Below are 19,680 nucleotides of genomic sequence, written 5' to 3'. Positions count from 1 at the left end.
CTCCGTGTATCAACTGTTGTTAAAGCTGTAGTAACATAGTTATTAGCACTTCTGTCTTATTTGTGTCTCACTAAATCAGTTGTGTACACAGCCCTGTCCAACTTCTATCTGTTGACATGTTGTTACGCTGTTTGTGTATGCAAAAAACAGCATAATGCATTGTTATAAACTGGTATTGCTAACAATGGCTCACCTGGCTAAAGCTAATGAAAACAATGAAAATCCGACTTGTAAATGGAACGCATTCAACTCGGGTGTCACGTCATTCCCAGCTTTGGCTTCCGAGGTAAATGGAATGCACTACAACACACTTGTATCTCTGATTTGTTGTAGGTCGAGTTGCATTGTGGGTACTATAGGCAAAAGATTTTGCAAAGGAAGAAGAATGCAGGGAATAATAAAGGAAGATATTACTGGTTCTCCTGCATCGATTTTTAACCTTTTTGTTTTGACTGTCCATAGTGAGACTGACAATGCTAAAGGAATGTGACGCTAAATTGGTGCAGTACTCTCTATACATAACATGGGATAACATTTTTGATTGTGCCATGCAGTTGTTCTGAAGGGCCTTATGTAAAGAGTTAAAACTAAATTATTTATCATTTATCATGTGCTGTCAGAAATCATTCCAAAGACGGCGGTAGTATGTTTATGCAGTGTTTCCCAAGGTTTGTGAAAGATAAGGTGCACATATTTGGCAAGTGTTTAGTGGTCCTCCCCTAAGAAAATGTTAAGGTTTTCAATAAGAAAAATGCAATTTTACTTAATTTTTGAGCATTCTTGTTACCATATCTGTCTAAAAGAAAAGTAATTTAGCTGCATTCATTCGGCTTAGGTGGCACCCAAAATAAGCATTATAATGGTAGGGAAAACCCTGGCATGGTTGTAAGCATAGGTGTAATTTACAGGGGGAATAATAATCAAAACTGGCCAGTGCAACCCCCCACCCCAAAAATCTATTATAATTTCCTTTACATAAATAAAGACATTTGCACCATAACTTGATGCAGAAAAGGCACAAATTGTTGCTGAAAAATTCACCAGAATGCAGAAAAGTGTTTGACGCTCAAAATTTCAATTTTGCTCAAAAGTGGAGATGTCAACCCGCCCCCCAATGCTGAACCCAAAGTTACACCCTTGATTGTAAGTAATTGTGCATCATAAATCTAACAAATCTTTTTAGCATGAGCCAAAAATGTACTTACTTTTTATACATCTTATAATATTAGTTTCAAAGAGGCATTTTCATGAAACTTAGTAGTGCAGAAAAGACAACATATAAACTGGGATGAACACACTTTCATGCTTGCTTATGCAGAAAGCTCTAAATTTTGACTTAGGAGATCCGTTAAGACACTGGAGTTCCCTGCCAACGGATTTGCCAATTTTGAAAAGTGGTACTGCTACAATATTGCAGCAACAGCACTGCACTGAGTTCTAGAGCCAAAGACAAATGGGTCTATAAAATAAAACATAAACAAGCCAGACAACATATTGCACTTATGCTCCATATCAAAAACTATCTTTCAGAGTGACTGAAACTACTTGTCATCCATGCATGTGAACATTAAAGAGTTAAATTTTAAAATGGTTCGGCAAGTAGATAAATAATATCAGTTCAAACCCTCCCTATAGCTGTAAAAGTATCAGTGTAATTCACATAGTGCTAGAGAAGAACAATTCACTGTGTCTCAGTCATGTAATAACAGCAACAATATGGTTGTATTGCTTCTTTTGAAAGGTGGTTGAGCTCGGGGCAGATATTGGTGGAAATAACCTAATTAATACTAACATGTCTGTTACGTCTCAGGAGATGATTCAGCACCAGTCAGGCATGAAACTGCTGTCCTGCTGCACTTAAGATGTGCACAATTGTCTAAAGAATTGCGCAAAGAAGCAACTTAAGCAGTTTTTAAAGTAGAATGTTTCCCTCTGCTGTAAGTGCTGGTTTCTATTTACCCACACATTTTATCAGTTCAAACCTGCATTTATCTGCATTTACTGTCTCACAAAGTCAGTGTAGCCTCTACATTTTCTTGTGGGCTATAAGGGCATCAAGCACAGCGTACAGTATGTCACACAGCCATTTGGACCGACTACATAAGGGATCCTATTTTGTCTGAGATACTTATGCTTCATGTCTTGCATTTTCCTTTGGTAGTAAGTCACATATATGTGTCCTACATGCGTAAAATGTACCCTTTTCCTAGCACATGTAAGTTGTAAAGAGGGCAGTTAGCTCTAGAATACATTCCAAAGTAGCATGTCAGTATGTAAAATAGCATTTCATTACATGCATGTGTGCAACACACAGCTACATAATATGTATGCATGCTAAACATTTTTTTTAAAGCACATTCATATAGTATTTTCTTGTAAACATGATTTACATTTGCTGCACAGTGACTAATTAAGTTTGTTGGCTCTTTGACCTAACACCTGAAACCTGCCAGCTGAAAAACTTCAATCTCCATTAAGTGACATTGCTGATATTAGCTTTGAATCAAATGATTTCCTGTAAGGTGAATGAAATACTAGCACTGCCAACACCACCGAAAAGTAACACCCCAGTCTGCAGCCCTATGCAGCCCTCAGCCACTTTCAGCTCATTATTTTGGTTCAGTGGTCCGTCTGGTTAAGGTCCAACGGCTCTCACCAGCCCCTGCATAAAAAGCCATGGGCAGCAGCCAGCTCACAAGCTCAAACAAGCTGTACACTACCTGTGCTTAGGAAAATGGAGGAGAACTGAAGTGAACAAGAAGCTGGTAAAGAATGCTGAACATATAGCAAGCCAAAAAGACCTTCATTTCTAAGGAGCTAATTTAACTAAATGAACAGATAGTCAAAGTGATTAAGTCATCCTGAATAGATGTATGTACCAAATTTCACAGAAATCTCCAGTAGGTTTGACACTTTTCACTCAAAACAAGAAATGGCAATCTCTTGATGGTGGAAAAGTCAAAAATAAAGTTTGAAAAAAAAAAAAAGAAAGTAAAAGAAGAAGACACTTTCTTTTTTTTTTTTATCCCCAGGGGGGAAATTACATGTTTACACTCCGATGATATATTACACATACACACAGGCCCAAAATACACACACATGCACAAACAGGACCTATACTGTACATGCACTGAGGGGGCTGGCCAGGGAAGGCACCCCGAGCAGTTGGGGGTTCGGTGCCTTGCTCAAGGGCACCTCAGCAGTGCCCAGGAGGGGAACCGGCACCTCTCCAGCTACCGCTACACAGTCCGTACTTGGTCCCTACGGGAACTTGAACCGGCAACCCTTCGGTTCCCAAGCCAAGTCCCTACAGACTGAGACAAAGTCAAAGGGGATGATCTGAACATGAACCAACTTCAAGCTCAACTGAGGCAGGATCTGGTAAGAGAGATGAGAGCTGGAGCGCACAGCTATAGTAAGAGCTTTAATAAGGTGCAGCAACTAACATTTTGACACAGAGCACGTCTGTATTGTTGAGATAGCCTAGTTTGCGTCTGGACCAAAGTGGTGGTCCGACCTACCGACCAATAGAAAGACACACATTGTCATCCCTAGACCAATGTTAAATTACTCTGTGCAAACTGAAAGCATGCCACAAACACACACTATCCTGAAAAGGCCACCAGTGTTGATTTGCATTTTTTAGCATTTATGCACCACAGTAAGATGAATGTGTCCCCAATGATTCATAGTTTTTTTAATCCAGTAAAACATATGCTTGTCATTTGACAACTCTGCAGAGCATCACATGTTACATAAGGCAAAAGGCAAGGCCATTTAAACAGAAAGCTTAAGGAAGGGTTCCTTTATGTTAAAATGTAGGAAAGATATACTATTTCTGTAATTGTTCAAAAGGCATACTTTGGCAAAACTGGACATTATGATATCAAGGTAATAGTTATAAGTTTTAATATATTTCAGGCTGCATGTATTATGTTGTGTCCACCCTGTGTGAGACAGTTTTAGAGAGGACAAACTAATTTCCACTGCAGTGCTTTTCTCCCAGGGCAGCCTGCTGTGTGCACTGATTTTTTTAGACTTAAGTTCTGTGCAAATAGCCCTGTTCTTCTTTTTCCAGCACAGTGAAGTGTGAATTGATTTACAGGATGCTAATGAATATTTATTTTACAAATCTAACACTAATAACGTGATTGTACGGCAAACTAAGCAGACTTAAAGTGTTGATTTGAACTTTAAAAATTAATTTAGCTCTGGTTTATGATCTGTTACTGTTAACAATTAGTGTACAAATGAGTGTCAATTCTTCTGTAAATTAAATCTGACAGTGTCATCATGATGATGCTTTACACACTGAAATGCACCAACAAGTCCTAACCTTGCTGTGACACCCAGTACTAATTGGTAAATCCTGCTTCTCCCGATGGAGGAATGAACCCTTGTGGACATGAAGTTCTTGTTTTTTTTCCAACACTGAAGTTTAGTTTTCCAACTTGCATTTCCTGCTGTAACATAATCAAGTTCCTGTGTTGTTGATAACATATTGAAAACAAATTTCAGTTTGTATTTCTTGATTAAATTATGCAAACAGTAGCCTACATACATGCATGTATATAAACTGTGATTAAACTCCCAGGTCGACACGGTCATATACGACAGCAAATTACACGTTGAATGTCATATTCAATATCTCCAGATCAATACAGTGCAGAGACTTACTTTTTTTATTAGAAGACAAATGCGCCTGTCAATGAGGTCTTCCATGCGATTGCAAATCTGTTTTAGAAGTTTCTTCATCCAGCCTGCAACTGCAGTTTCTGTAATGTCCCAATAAATCCATGATGATGAATCCATAAATCACCTAAATTATGTAATCTCCGATATCTCGGCATCGCTTTAAGATAGCATGGTTCTGTTTGTTTAGCCTGAAGGCTAACATCTGGGCCTTTCAAAGAGGGCTTCTCTGGGCCTTTCAAAGAGGGATTCTAGGTCTCCCAGAAGCTTTGTAACCTAGCCTGGAACTTCAGTATTGTTGCACAGACTTTGCTCAATAACTCCAGATTGATACATCCACAACTGAATGGTTATTGAGTCCTATTTTTGTATGGAGAGGTATCAACTATCAATCAAGACTGGCCATTTTCACTTCTTGAATTCAGTGGACTGAGTGTGTCGACCAATCAGGGTCTGACTTTCTTCTTCTTCTTTGGTGTTTTACGGCAACCACAATGGTGTTGATGCTGCCACTCTTCTGTGTTACTTTGCTGCTACATTGTGCCTTACATGAAACAACTGAGCCAAAATAATGATATTACACAGCATAAATTTAATAAATAATGCATAGATTCTCATATCTCATTTAGATAGAAGGAGGTGTTTCGGAGATGGCACAACTAACTCTTTGGATAAAAAACATTTTTAGGTAGGCATTCAGAAGTTACATTCACCAGATACCTATTTTTTTTAAATGTTTTGAATTGTTTCGGATTGTTGGCTGATGAACTTAAATATTTATTAAAAATATAATTTAAATGTTATTAGAAAAGATTGTAATTCTGTTGTACCATAATTGACCTAAATATACATTTAAAAATATATATATATTTTAGCTTACCCTAACCCTTAATTTGACATTTTATGGCACCAAATACGTACCTTAATATGGAGGCAACTCCTATAAAGTAAAACAAGTACACTATATTATGGAACCCTGCACACTGACACTAACAAAAGGTTAATTCAAAGAGTATTTTCATTCAAGAATCAGAAAAACATGTATTTTGTTGTCAAAATACCAACTTGTCAAATATCAAATATGTCAAAATATAGGGCCTTAACTCAAATTTGATTAATTTAATAATGATAATATACAATAATAATATTTACATTACAAATAGAAACTAACTATGTTAAAAGTGAGAGAACAAATGCACTTCCATGCAGATGTGAATAGGTACTACAGAAACAGCATTAATGTGCGTGTATGGGAGGGCAAGATGCAAGGAGGGCAAGATGCAATTTTATTATGTCAGTGGGTGGTCAAGATGCACGAGACAGCAGCATGGCTGTCAAGTAAGCATACTCAAACTAGCGAGTTGTAGCCTTGTGACCTCATTATATGTGGACAAAAAGCTACGTGTCTGGCAAAAACATCAGTAGCTGTGCCAAGTTTCCGGTCAGCTGTAAAACTAGGCATACGATTTTAGTTCCCATGTCAGTATCTGTTTGCCTGTTTATATCAGGGTTTATTATATTTCTGTGCAACCTCTTATTTTTACTGCCAAATATAACAACAAGAGACTCTTCCCTGTTTCTCCATTTGGAAACATTGCTGCCGGTTTGATTCACAGACAGAACTAATGACTCATTTTGACGTGGAGACACAGTGGCAGTGTTTCTTGGGGACAAAGAGGGGTGAAAGAAGGCAGAGAAGGGCAGATTGGGGTTTTCTCTTGCTCCTCCTCCCAGAGTCAAGTGTCCTCCAGAGGGGTTTAAGAGGAGCAGTAATCCACTGAGATGTCAGAGATTGGCCTCCCCTGGGATGGAAATGCAATATAACAGAGCACAATGGAAGAGAAGAGAGAGAACACTGGCTGAATTTCTTTACAACAAAGCAGGCAATTGCCTGGGGCTTTTATACGGCATTGGACGTGGTATAATTTGGCTTAATAATCCTGCATAACACACTTAACAATTTTCCTTCTTACCTGTATTTTCTGTTTCCTGGCTTCCATTGTGTTTGACACTGGTTAATAAGAAGGATAATGGTGTGTGGACACATTAATGGTGGCACATATCACACTTTCACTGGACAGGGTTTAAATGTCTTCATAATTATGAATTATATAATCACATAGAGAGGATCACGAAAGCCATGCTTTGCCTCGTATAAGGAGTATCATACTTCTTTAAACGGTGAAAGCAAAGCATACCATATCTGAAAATGGCTTCCTTTATTGCCCCAAGAAGGGAATTCATTAGGCTCACACATTCATACCACACATACAAACACAAGTGCAAGCAAATGACTAATGCACATCAACAACTAAAAAATTTCAACCTCAAAAAAAACAAACATTGTTAAACACTTAAGGACAGCTGCAGTGTGGCAGGTTTTTTTCTTTCTTTTACCATTTATGTTATGTTGCATGTCTGTTTAGGTCAGACTAGGGATTTTTGGATTCCATCTACTGCATGCTCATAGTCCCACTCAATCAAACACCCTACTTCAGCCCTTTTTCCTCCGTCCTTTAAGGCACAATACATAATATAAATGCAATCAAAGGGCATTGGGCATTTGAAAGAAAGTTGTAGACACTAGCACTAATTTCAGGTTACTCCTGTCATAAGAGGTAAGTTTCCAAAAACGATACGTCTCCCTGCTGTTTGGAGGGGATGGAAGAGACAGGGTTTAAACGTCTCTCTTTAGCTCTCTTTTTCATTCATTACACAACTATTTATGTCACTTGATGTAAGTGCAACACTATTTTGCATTATGGCATCTCCCCAGTCCCCACCTCTCTCTGATGGCAGGCTCTTTACCCTGCCTTTGAATGTGGCAGTACGGAAACAACTGAACACTTTTGCCGACCCACGTGGTCGGACACCACTCTTGTGAACCATTTATTTTCAGTCATAGCCTGGCTCTTACAGTCTACAGCATAGACTAACTGTCTACAGCCACGCTAGTGCTCTGTGCAGCTGTACCCGAGCTAAATGCTAATCAACATGCTAACATGCTCACAGTGGCAATGCCAACATGCTGAGGTTTAGCAAGTAAAATGCTTACCATATACACCATCTTAGTTTAATGTGTAAACATGCCAACATTTGCTACTTAGCACTAAAAACATAGCACAGCTGAGGCTGATGGGTATCTTATTAGTTTTGCAGGTACCAACAAAATAATTAGAACCAATTAGAATAGTGTTATTACAATTCATCCTGTGGGGAATATAATTTGCTGTACAATCTATCCAATACTTGAGAGACAGTTCAATGAAAAATAAAAACAAAACCAATTTCAATCCATCTCACAGCTGTCTTAAATAGGATATTTCACTGAATGAGTGAAATAGATGAAAAGTGATTAGAATGTATCCTCTATAAACCTTGAATATCAGAAGAAATTGTTATATGACAGTATATTTCAGCCAGGAAAATATCTATTTGATTTAGAAAACAGCTTTGATGATAGAAGAAAAATCTGATTTGGCATTGCAGCAACACAAAGCGGGTGAAAACAGCGGCCTTGAAACAGTGAGAAAAGGCTGTCAGTCAGACACATCACTTCAGGCTTACTCACATCTTGTTAGCACACCAGTGTGAATGAGGATGATTGACAGACAATACAGCTGGAAGGCCTTTATAATTCCTATTATTGGAGAAGAATCGTATTCCGCAGCTAGACACATCTAACAGCCGGTTAGCCTGAAGAACACATACACACAGTCATCACCGGTATAAAAACAACACTCATACACAAGTAAGCAAGTATAACCATTCTTATAAGTGATAGTGGAAAGTAATTTCTTATGCATATTTTTTATGTCTTTTATGATGATAGTTTATATTTTACATATCATGGTAATGTAAAGTAACTTAGGACTGTAGTGATTTTTGTAGATCCCCATTAGCTGATGCATATGCATATAACTATACATATTCATCTTCATATACTATATATATTAAACTAAATTCATAAGCACTGCATATACAAAAGTGAAATCTTGCAACATATTTGTATCCATGTACAATGTAGTCACAAAATATGGTGAGAGGCGTAGGGCCATCAGATGTTGCTTTACTTGTTTTTTAAAGCTTGCTTTATTTTGTGCTTTAGCAATCTCAGCTGGAAGTGGGTTCCATGAAACCATACCTCGATACAATACTGTACGTTGCTTTGATTGTGTTCTGGATCTAGGAACTGTGTAAAAACCTCTAGTGGCATGTCTGGTGGGGCTAAATGTGATTTGACTATACAAACAATTAGGAATTTTCAATACATTCTTTATTTTCTAACAAAAACCAGGACTGATGCCCATAGCCTCTCCTCAACTTTCAACCCGGAGCGATTGACATGCATGTTGTTTATATTAAACCTAAGGGTCTGCATCGAAGGGCAAGACGAGCTGCTCTGTTCTGTTCAGTTCTCCAAGATCCTTCTCTGCAGCAGCGGTAGTCTAGGTTTGCCAAACCTTGCTCCACAGCACCGCTGAGGAGGGTCTGGCTAGTCCACACAACATTCCGGGATGGAAGAAAACCATGCCGTGGTGTATTGGCATTTCTTTAAACCAATCACAATCGTCACAATTGTACGTTCAAAAGTTGTTTGGACAGATAGTCTAGCTAGCTGTATGGATTTACCATGCAGAGATCTTAATTAAGTCTACTGCTAACTAATAACATTACCGTTGCCAAAATAGCCCCGCCAATCAAATCCCCTACTTCACCGTTAACCGTCAAGCCACTAATCCTGTTTGAAAATGAACACCTCTGCTGAAGTGTTAAATTCGTTAATGATCATATGACACAAGACAACACCATCTCTCTCTGTCTCTCTCTGTCTCTCTCTGTCTCTCTCTCTCTCTCTCTCTCTCTCTCTCTCTCTGCGCACACACACACACACACACACACACACACACAAACAGATGATTAGCTCTCATAACGGGCCAGGTGGGTAGCGCACTGCCATAACTCCATGACGTCTGATTACTCCACATTTTCATTGTGATTGTATGATTACATTCTGAATCTGCAACGTTCTCTGTCAGGTAAATCAGTAAGTTAGTAGTAGGGTATACTACTATACTAACTAAGGGGAGTTGCATATTAAGGGGTTTGGGGTCCTTCTCTAAGTAATTTGGTTTTGATGAATTCTACAAGCAGCAATACCACAAGCCAAGCAATCGGCCCGTTCCAAACAGGCACATTTTCAACGAGCACTGTATAAGTAATACCAAATAAAGAAGAAAATGCTTGATGTTTTGTTACATTTCAAGTGCATGATATAATTGCAGAGCCTCTAAGGTTATTCTGTTAAAATTGAAATGAAACACTGACCCCTATAACAGCTACACTATCTGCTAACCACAAACTGCTAACTTCTTTAATTATTAAGATAAAGCGCTCTTTATTTGTTTTAACTATCAACAGCCAAATTATCATTACATTTGTATTAAGAATAATCTATTTCTGATCTCATTGTTTATTTATTTCTTATCTTTTTATTGCTCACTTGCTACTGTGTTGTTTATTTTAGTTGTAAGGTGTGTTGAGTCTCTTGCTTCGGGAAGCCCGCCTCAAATAAACTTTAGTAGTTATGCTACATTGACTTTGACTCAGCCAAAGAAAAAGACGTGGCGTAAAGCATGAGATAATACATATTATCGTCATTATTCTTCCTTTGTATTTAATGTATTGATTAAAATAACAAGGTTTTCACCATTATTTGGCTTTGCTTACTGAGCGTTCATTTCTGGACCAGTGCATCCAAATGAGTTCACTTAATACTTAACATTCTTAATGCTTAATTTCTACTTGACTTAAGATATTAGTCTCTGTTACCCCATTGACCTGGTCAGTTTTATGAAGCGTAGCGCATTGCTATTTCTAACTGAACAGCCTCTGTGATTCTCAGGCCTTCTCCTCCTCTCTAAATAAATTATTTCATGGCTCCCTCTTGGATTGAGGATATTACTGTAACATCCTGATCAGCATCCACACTAATCCACGCTACTGTCTGCAATCTTGTTTAACCCTTATTTAATCATGAATTTAAAGCAACAGTAAAAAAGGAAGTTTCTGTATTTTAGTACGGACATAGCTTGATATTAAGTGAACACTAAATTTAGAATATTTTCACCACTTTACCTTGCTGTCATATAGCTCTTTCCGATGGGGAACTCAAGCCGTTCTATATCCATCTTTGCTCTCATCATAGCCAGCGCTACAACTTAAAACTTGGTGTTATTCTGATTCACCGAAGTCACACACAAACAAACTAACCCACTGAGGCAGCGGTAGACCAGCAACACCCGTTTTCTGCAGGATAAAATTACAGTTTTTGTCCAAAGAGTCTGGTAGCTTTGACGACAGCATAGGTCGATATAACTGCTTAAGTTCCCTGTCGGAAAGGGCTGCCTGATGGCAAGGTAAAGCAGTGAAAATATTCCTAATATAGCAATCACTTAAACTGACATTGATGTTTTTAGGTGAGCTTTTTTTTTAGGTGGCTAAAATGTGTTTTGCTGCTGCCCAGCATTGCTTTGCTTCCGTGTCGGTACTCCTGCTTGCTTCTCCAAACTACTGGTGTGTAGGTAATACACTGACTATGGATAAGTACCTCATACAACCCCACTTCAACATATCTGAACTATCCCTTAAAGTGAGTAACGCATGGCTCACCTTGCCCCACAACTTTAACCATACTTACTGTACACTACATAAGCAAATTATAGAGGCTACAAAACATGCAATGAAGACACAAGGTGATGACCTAATTAATTGGGTTCATCTTAATAATTCTTATTTGTTAACACAATCTTAATCTATTGAAATACTGTTGAGCCCTTTCAAATAAAAAAAAAGACCCTTGTTGTAAGAGGAGATACATTTCTTAAGCTAAAACAACAGTGATAATGCTTAGGGGCAATGAATGGATGCACTAGAGGGAGTGAAAGTGCGTTACATGTGTCTGTCTGCACGTCTATGAGGACAGAGACAGGGAGAGAGAGAGGGAGGAGATACATAGAGAGTGAGTGAGAGAGAGAAATAAGTTTGCATTTAAGCACGACCAAGGAAGCAGAGGAGAGGATTCACGATCTGGGAAGAAGGTTATGATTAGACGGACGTTTAAGACAAACCATGTGAGGTGAGTCAACACACTTTGAACAACTCTATTTAGGGAACACTGAAGGTTAACAAAGCAAACACTTTACATTCACAAGGATGAAGGTTCGTGCTCTAAGTCATGTTTGGTGTTCCACTGAGATATGTATATTAACGTATGAAAGTGTTGCTTAGTGATTCATTTATGTCCCCTTTTCTCTGATTACACATTCACATGATGTTAGCGAGCATGTACGTGCAGCAGTGTACTGCTATATCACATCAACTAGAAGACAAGTTACATATTTGCATTTTGTGATATTTGTGGTATTATAAAATGATTGCACATGTGAGATAGCTTGTGGTTTCACTTTAATTGTTCTGCATATTAGTCTATAGCTGTAGGTTTTAGCCCACTATAAGAGAGAGAGTTAATATTGGACAAGAATGGTAATGTTGGGTCGACAGTTTGTCACTCAGTTTAAACCGCTTAGATCCTGAATGGAGCTGCATGTAGGAACAGCAGGCAAGGTTTTAGACTCTTGTAACTTTTTGTTGTGTTGAATATTCATTACTAAAAGAATGATAAAATATGTATTCATGTGTGCAGTAATATTTATATGGTATTAAAATATACTGTATTCAAATTGTATATCATTGATTCCAATTCAGAATGTTTTTACTATGGCTCGTGTTTGTTTAATCTGTATTTAAATCACTGCTAAATGTTGTATAAGTAATTAAATTGCATCGCTATCTCTTTCTGACATCTTGTTGTAAAAACATGACAGTATAGCTAGTTGATATGATTAGCAATCATGTGGGAGTTGTTCCGTGAAAAGCGATTAAGTTTATGTTAAGTGTTACTCGTATGCTTAGTGGAAACAGCACATAAGCTAATGGAGTGGAAAAAATTTCCTTTCTTGAGTTTGTGGCAGAAACAAAGTTGCAATAAGCTTAGGTCAAGAGGACAAGGCACGGATACAAATGCACTGTACACAAATCATAGAACTTCTCCTTGGATGTGACTTTTGCACAGTGGCAAAGGATTCACCATACTGCGCCTAGTAGTTTCACTTTTCGAATGTTGTTAGATTGTTAATTTATATTGTTGGCCCACCTTGTGTCCTTCTGGGCCGGATGTTTTACCGCAATGTTATCTCACACTGTTGACTCATCACCGGCTAAACTTAGTTTGTTGCATGATGGGATTTTTATATTCTCTAACCTGAGAGTGATTTTAAGGTTATCTGATCTTTCTGAGCAGATATACTTCTATTATATAAACAGCTGCCAAAACGAAACACAATGTCATATAGTTACTGTAGATAAGACAAGCAATAAAATAAGCATTGGGATATGCTGTACAGTTTTTCTTGTTAGTGTTGACACCTAGTCATGCACATTCACACATAACATATTCTTCTCATCAATCAATCAAACAAATTAATTATGCAATGAATTGTAAAATGATCTCAAGTTATTAGCATGGTGCTATGGTGTTGAGTTTCACCTGTTACCTTAGTTGTGTGGTACATCAGCAACAAGTCAAAATGAAAGTGATGACAAACATGGCTTTTATTTAGTATTTTATTATGTTTTTTTTAATAAATTTTTTAATTAAATCTTCTCTGGCTATTCATGACCGGTGAAACCTGGTTTATGTAGCACCAAAGAGCCAAGGGACAAGGGACACAGCTCGATCTAAACTCTATCAATGCTGAACAAACAAAGTCACCATAGAAACAAGAAGTGTTTATCCCCAAGGGGAATCTAGTGACATTATTGCAAACATTAAAACCTTGGATTCTCTGAATGGCCAGGTACAGCCGAAACTGTTTTAATTACACTCAAATAGAAATCATTATTGGACCACCCCCATTATTTCCCCCACACTACCTTAAAGGTCCCATGACATGGTGCTCTTTGGATGCTTTTATATAGACCTTAGTGGTCCCCTAATACTGTATCTGAAGTCTCTTTCCTGAAATTCAGCCTTGGTGCAGAATTACAGCCACTAAAGCCAGTCCCACAATGAGCTTTCCTTAGTATGTGCCATTTCTGTGTCTGTAGCTATTGAGGAGGAAAGAGGGAGGGGGCAAGGTGGAGGGTGGGTGTGTGGCCTTGACCAACTGCCACTTTGCTTGTTTGAAAGCCATGATGTCTCTCTTTCTCATGGGTGTGCCAAATTCTCTGGGCGGGCAAAGCAGAGAAAGGGGAGGTAACCTTGCTCCTTATGACCTCATAAGGAGAAGATTCCAGATCGGCCCATCTGAGCTTCATTTTCTTGAAGGCAGAGCAGGATACCCAGGGCTCGGTTTACACTTATCACCATTTCTAGCCACTGGGGGACCATAGGCAGGCTGGGGGAACTCACGTTAATGTTAAAAAACCTCATAAAGTGAAATTTTCATGCCATGGGACCTTTAAACATTATAGCTGTTCTTATATTTGTCACTGTAAACACTTCATGTTATCATATCTTCGGTCGCAGCAGGGATGATTGTCTTAGCCGATCACAATCACTGTCACAAAACAAAAATAAAGCAGTTAAAAGACGTGAACCTTGTAATCCGAACTTCGTTACGTTTGTAGTTTGAAATTTGACACATTTCTTAAACTAAACATATATGAGCAAGAAGTTTGTTTTGTTTAATAGGTGTCATAAAGTTGGAGGTACAGATATTATCTGTGTTGACCATACCTATTATATAATGTTGCTTGTGTGTCTCTGTGTTTTTAGAATCCTGTTTGGATAGAGAGGTTTGTTGAGATGTGATCCAGTGCAGATGGAGATATGGTACTTGTATAAGTAAAAAAACAAAAAAATTAGAATTAACCAGAAAAGCGACAAAACTCAGGCAATAAAAATGACAATAAATAAAAATTCTAAGGACTGCAGCAGTTGCAACAAGGATTATTATTAAGCTCCATAAATTAAATGCCCTGACACTTATAGAATAGCATCAAACCATAATTAGGAAATTTGAGAATTATCTGTCCATACCAAATATCATCTATTATTTATGGGAGTACATCAGATGACCTTACTGTAATAAGGAAGCAGATGGCAAATTAGAAACAACATTATCAAACACGCAGAATGTAAACACTGTCAAACAGCAGTCTCAGGCACTTTGGGCTGGACTACTTTCTTTATTGGCCTATAGTATATGCATTAGTTTTATTTCTAAAACATTGGAAAACACTAGAAACACAGCAACAATGTACATATTTGTGCCTATTCGCTTTATTCTAAATTCCAAATGTGTTTGAAGAGTGATGCCATGTAAAGCTTGCTGTGGATGCAAGAGCAACACATGAAATATGAAACACACATCTCGGATGGATATCAGTAAATGATATTAAAGTTGCCCTTTGAGGTTGCATCTGTGAAAAGGACTAGTGATTTTTGGATGCTGTCCGATGACAAAAAAGAAAGAAATTAGCTAAGCTTCCCTGCGAGGCATGACAGCTGGTGCTTTGAAAGAACACCTCACAGAAGAATGCCAGACTGGGCATGCAGATGGATCATATTTTATTCATTTATTTTTTTTATTTCATTCATACATACTTTGATTTAAATATTTATCCATCTTGTCCTTTTCAAAAGAAACAATAGCTTTATTTGTGGTTGCAAAAACATCAGCAAAGAAATATGCAATTTAAAAGTAGCGATCAAAATGTCTTGAAGTACATTTTACTTACAACAACAAAAAAAACGGTATGTGGTTGGATACACAGAAATCTTTCTGTTTTTAGACTGAAAGAGCTGGGGTTTGTTTACTTGACTCTGTAAAGTCCGAGGCAGAATGTTTTATGATTGGGTTTTTAAGATCACTTGAGTTAGCCTGACCGTGATGCACAATATAGAACAGCCCACGCTTTAGCAGATGCTGCCTCTCTAGTAAATGTTCCCGTCTCTAGGGGACAGCTTCTCAACCTCAACATATGTTTATACAAAGTCCCATTCTCTGCTTCACATCTTTCTGTGCTGTAGATCAACCAGGTCCATTGCTTGTTTGTACGTTCAGGCCAGCCTATGCCCAGCAGATATTGTGTTTAGAACACAACCTATTCACTCTGTATCGTTCTACAGACTCTGTCCTATTTTTTAGCGGAAGGGCTCTAATGTATAAGCTGTATAATGTCAGCTAATGTCATAAAATCAGCCTTGCCATTTCCTGGCGGAAGAGTGGGGATGTTGTGAATCTGGTTAAACATTACAATGGATAATATGCTGGTGTTGCTAACATGTGAATGGATTTTAATTTCTTTAGTAAATGAAAATAATAAACAGCTGGTGTGTACAAATGACCAAAAACACAAAACAGCACTGCTGCTTTGATTCACATATATTATTTACTGTACTGATATATTTTGCTGTTTCTTTTTTTATGTATATTTTGCTATATTAGATAACACAAAGTAGGGTGACTATAAATTTCCCTCTTGCTACATTGGCTGCATTATCAGGATGTGTGTGAATTCCCTTGTGGAACTCTATAACAGAAAGCAATGTCCTCAAGCCTAATACTTTTTCTGTTGTGTTTTTGGTTATTTGCTCATTCTTCATTCTTGGTAATTTGACCTTTTTAACAGGCAGCTGCAATTAGACTATTTCATTAAATGTCAGAAGGATGAACGTGCATTACTTTGAAATACACAAATATTAAAATGTATTAATATGGTGACTTGAATTTTCAAGTAATAACCGTTGTTCTTGTTCTTCAGCAGGGAAGTGTTTGCAGCACTGGCAATGGGGGAAAAAAGGAGATGGCGGGAAAGTGTGTGACACTCTGTAATCTACTTCGGAACCTGCTTAACCTTACAGGAAGGAGCCGGGTAAAGAATTGTCTGATGGAACTGGCAGTGGATGAATCTCTTTAAAACATTTTCTACTGAGATACAAACAGCAGCATTGTGTCAGTGAGCCAGTGCCTGTGGAGGAGGTCACCATGATCTCCACAGCTGTCCGCTGGCTGGTTCTGGTTTCTTTTATCATTCTGACCATTGGTGGGAATGTGCTGGTATGTTTGGCTGTGGGGCTCAGTCGTCGACTGTGGCGCATTGCTAACTGCTTTGTGGTGTCCCTGGCAGTGACGGATCTCCTGCTAGGCCTGCTGGTGCTGCCCTTTTCTGCCACTCTGGAGCTGCGCAGCGGGAAATGGCCCCTCGGAGGAGCCCTGTGTAACATCTACGTCTCACTGGATGTCATGCTGTGTACATCTTCCATCCTGACCCTGCTGGCCATCAGTGTGGACCGTTACCTAGCCATTTCGGCTCCCCTTAGCTACTCCCGGAGAGTTACCCCTCTGAGGGTGACCCTGGCCATGATCGCCATCTGGGCCTTGTCACTAGCTGTATCCTTTGTGCCCATCCACCTGGGCTGGAACACAGCAGACTACAGAGTGCAGCACTTGGACTGGGGCATTGGGGAGGAGGACAACGAGGGACACTACTGCCAGTTTGAGTGGAATAACAACTATGTTCTTATTTATGCCTTTAGCTCATTTTACCTGCCTCTGCTACTTATGTGTGGAATGTATCTCTGCATATTCAGAGTGGCACGAGAACAGGTCAGAGTTTATTTTAATTTTGTAAAACCTTTTTTTTTTGGTGGGATCTAAAAGGTCATAACTTAAGGCATGCATGCATTTTTGCATCTGTCTGAGAGAAATTATGTCCCTTTAAGCACAGCCACTTAAGTTGTTGAATAAAATTTGTTATCAGCAGAGCAATGCATTGCTCTTTGCATTTTCTGTCTCTCTAACCTTTTCCTAACCGATTTCGTCAGGTGCGGCGGATTCGTGCTGCCACTCCATCATTTGCACGCGCAGCATCAACTGCAGCCGTTGCCCGAGAGCACAAAGCAACAGTGACCCTGGCAGCTGTGCTGGGGGCCTTTGTCATCTGCTGGTTCCCCTACTTCACCTTCTTCATCTGCATGGGCGTAAAGAAGAAGACAAACCCCCCTAACACACTTAACTCTGTACTCCTATGGCTGGGCTATTTTAACTCCGCTCTTAACCCCATCCTGTATCCAGCCTTCAACAGGGATTTCCGCAGGGCCTACGGAGAGCTGCTTCGCTGCAGAGGACTGTTTTGCAGAAAACCGCAGCTTCCTCGCGTGTCTGCTCATAAACGATTGACCTTTACTAACGGACAAAGGGTTTCCCAACAGTCTGAGAAATATATAGACACGGGTAATAAAGAAACTGAGGGGAAGAGCCTCACTCTACATGAGAGAAATGGTATCCCTGAAGAGCCACGGTGAAATGCCATAGATCTGTTGTTCTTCTGCTGAACTGTAGACTGGCAGCAAAATGGTGTTAATTACCAACTTTCTCCACTACTCAGAGTACAGGTTAGCTAACCATTTACAATATCACACACAGATATTTATTGTATAGTGCCAAACATAATACAATTGTATAAACAAAAAATTTAATGTGTAAAACTTATGTCACAACATGATAAATGTACACTTTACGTGGACTGGATACACAATTATTGCATTAAGCAAATCCAATGTCAATGTGCTTAAATAAAGATGCCCAATATTTTCTTGATTACATCAAATGTTATATCAATATAATGTTATAATTATAGCTTGTTATAACGTTATCAATGGAATTTACCGGTATTGAAATGTCTTTCTTTTTTTTGAGAGGTGTAAAAATGATATAACAATGTAATTCAAAATAAGGAGCAGTCAGAGCAGAGCTGAGAGGAGTGAATAGATGACTCAGTAAGTTTTCCAGCAAGCTACATGAAGACACCAGTGGTTAAACGTTTGCAAACTGTGTATTTTCTCTCCTCTCAACCCTGCCACTGAAAGTCAATAAGTGACCAGCAAGTTAATTTGATATGTACAAATGTATATGTTTGACTTGACCCAAGCAGTGTAACATTCAAGACTTCCTGTATGTTTTAACAGATGAACTGCAACTGGACAACAATTTAAAAATTTTTAAAGACATTGAGGACAACAATAAGGTCATTATAAAACTGCTCTGATTTTGTCTGACTGATTTTTAAGACTTCTACTGGACATGCACTGCATCGCATTGACTATGTACAATAGCATCTACATCTAGGAAATTGTTTATGCTTTCCTACCTCTATGTACTGTTTATGTATGTATGTATTCTCAGGCATAAACGTCAGCAGTTATAATATCTTGACACTGCAACGCACTGACACATGTGTTCAGTGGTATAAGATAAGGATGAGAAAAGATTAGGAATGCAGAGGTGGTCCACTTGACAAATTGTGAAAGATAAGTTAAAAATGGAAAATTGGACAGAAAGCACGCTACCAGATGTGATACCAAGTTATATTTATGGCTTTTAATTAATTAAAAAAATCATGTATTAAATAATTCCTTCATTTAAAGGCAGAATAGTAATATATTTTTTTAATGTTTTATCAAACTTCTTCATTACTTTCTGAATTATTCAAATATAATTATGATGACTGAAGAATGTGCAGATGGATATGGTTTTGTCAGTAACAAGACAAGACAAGCTGAGCACAATTCTAATTAAAGTTTAATGTGAGCCTTGGTGCTGTCGATGGTAGTTGAAGTACGTTGATAGGTTGAAGCAGTGAAAGGGAATAAAAAACCCTTTGGGATGAAATGATCGCTTGCCTCAACCTTGCAGAAGAGTGGATGCTGCTGAGGAGGAGACATTAGATCACACTTCACAAATATAAAGTCTTGAAACTGGAAGCGATAAAGCCAACAGCTGCACATACAGTATAAAGTGGAAGTAATTGGAATTATTGACTTTTATTTAGGTCAAGTGGCAGAGGTGTAATAGGTAGCATTAAATGTAGCTCAGTCCTCGGAACTGAGGAGGATGAAATTGTAATACTGTTACCAGTCAT

At 38.4% G+C, this 19,680-nt stretch overlaps 1 protein-coding gene across 2 annotated transcripts; it reads left to right on the top strand.

The window, feature by feature from the left end:
• The first annotated feature begins 11,749 nt into the window (after positions 1-11,749).
• Positions 11,750-18,632, top strand: hrh2b (histamine receptor H2b). Of its 2 annotated transcripts, none has more exons than XM_028596197.1 (3): positions 11,750-11,830; positions 16,525-17,366; positions 17,585-18,632. In XM_028596197.1, the coding sequence occupies exons 2-3, from the start codon at positions 16,746-16,748 to the stop codon at positions 18,062-18,064; spliced, it is 1,101 nt and encodes a 366-aa protein (XP_028451998.1). In that variant the 5' UTR covers positions 11,750-11,830; positions 16,525-16,745; the 3' UTR covers positions 18,065-18,632. The 2 variants fall into 2 exon arrangements, with proteins under 2 accessions (XP_028451998.1, XP_028451997.1); XM_028596196.1 differs by having other exon boundaries at positions 11,753-11,830; positions 16,522-17,366.
• The last annotated feature ends 1,048 nt before the right edge of the window (positions 18,633-19,680 follow it).

Source organism: Perca flavescens, chromosome 13 (assembly GCF_004354835.1).
Source record: "Perca flavescens isolate YP-PL-M2 chromosome 13, PFLA_1.0, whole genome shotgun sequence".
NCBI lineage: Eukaryota > Metazoa > Chordata > Actinopteri > Perciformes > Percidae > Perca > Perca flavescens.
Note: the sequence above shows the minus strand (reverse complement) of the source record. Positions and strands in the feature narration are given on the sequence as shown.

What these genes read in the sequence shown, in the direction of transcription:
- hrh2b (XM_028596197.1), top strand. Translation starts at nt 16,746, where the DNA reads ATGATCTCCACAGCTGTCCGCTGGCTGGTTCTGGTTTCTTTTATCATT. An exon ending in TCAGAGTGGCACGAGAACAG is followed by an intron (nt 17,367 to 17,584) that starts GTCAGAGTTTAT and finishes CGATTTCGTCAG; the next exon opens with GTGCGGCGGATTCGTGCTGC.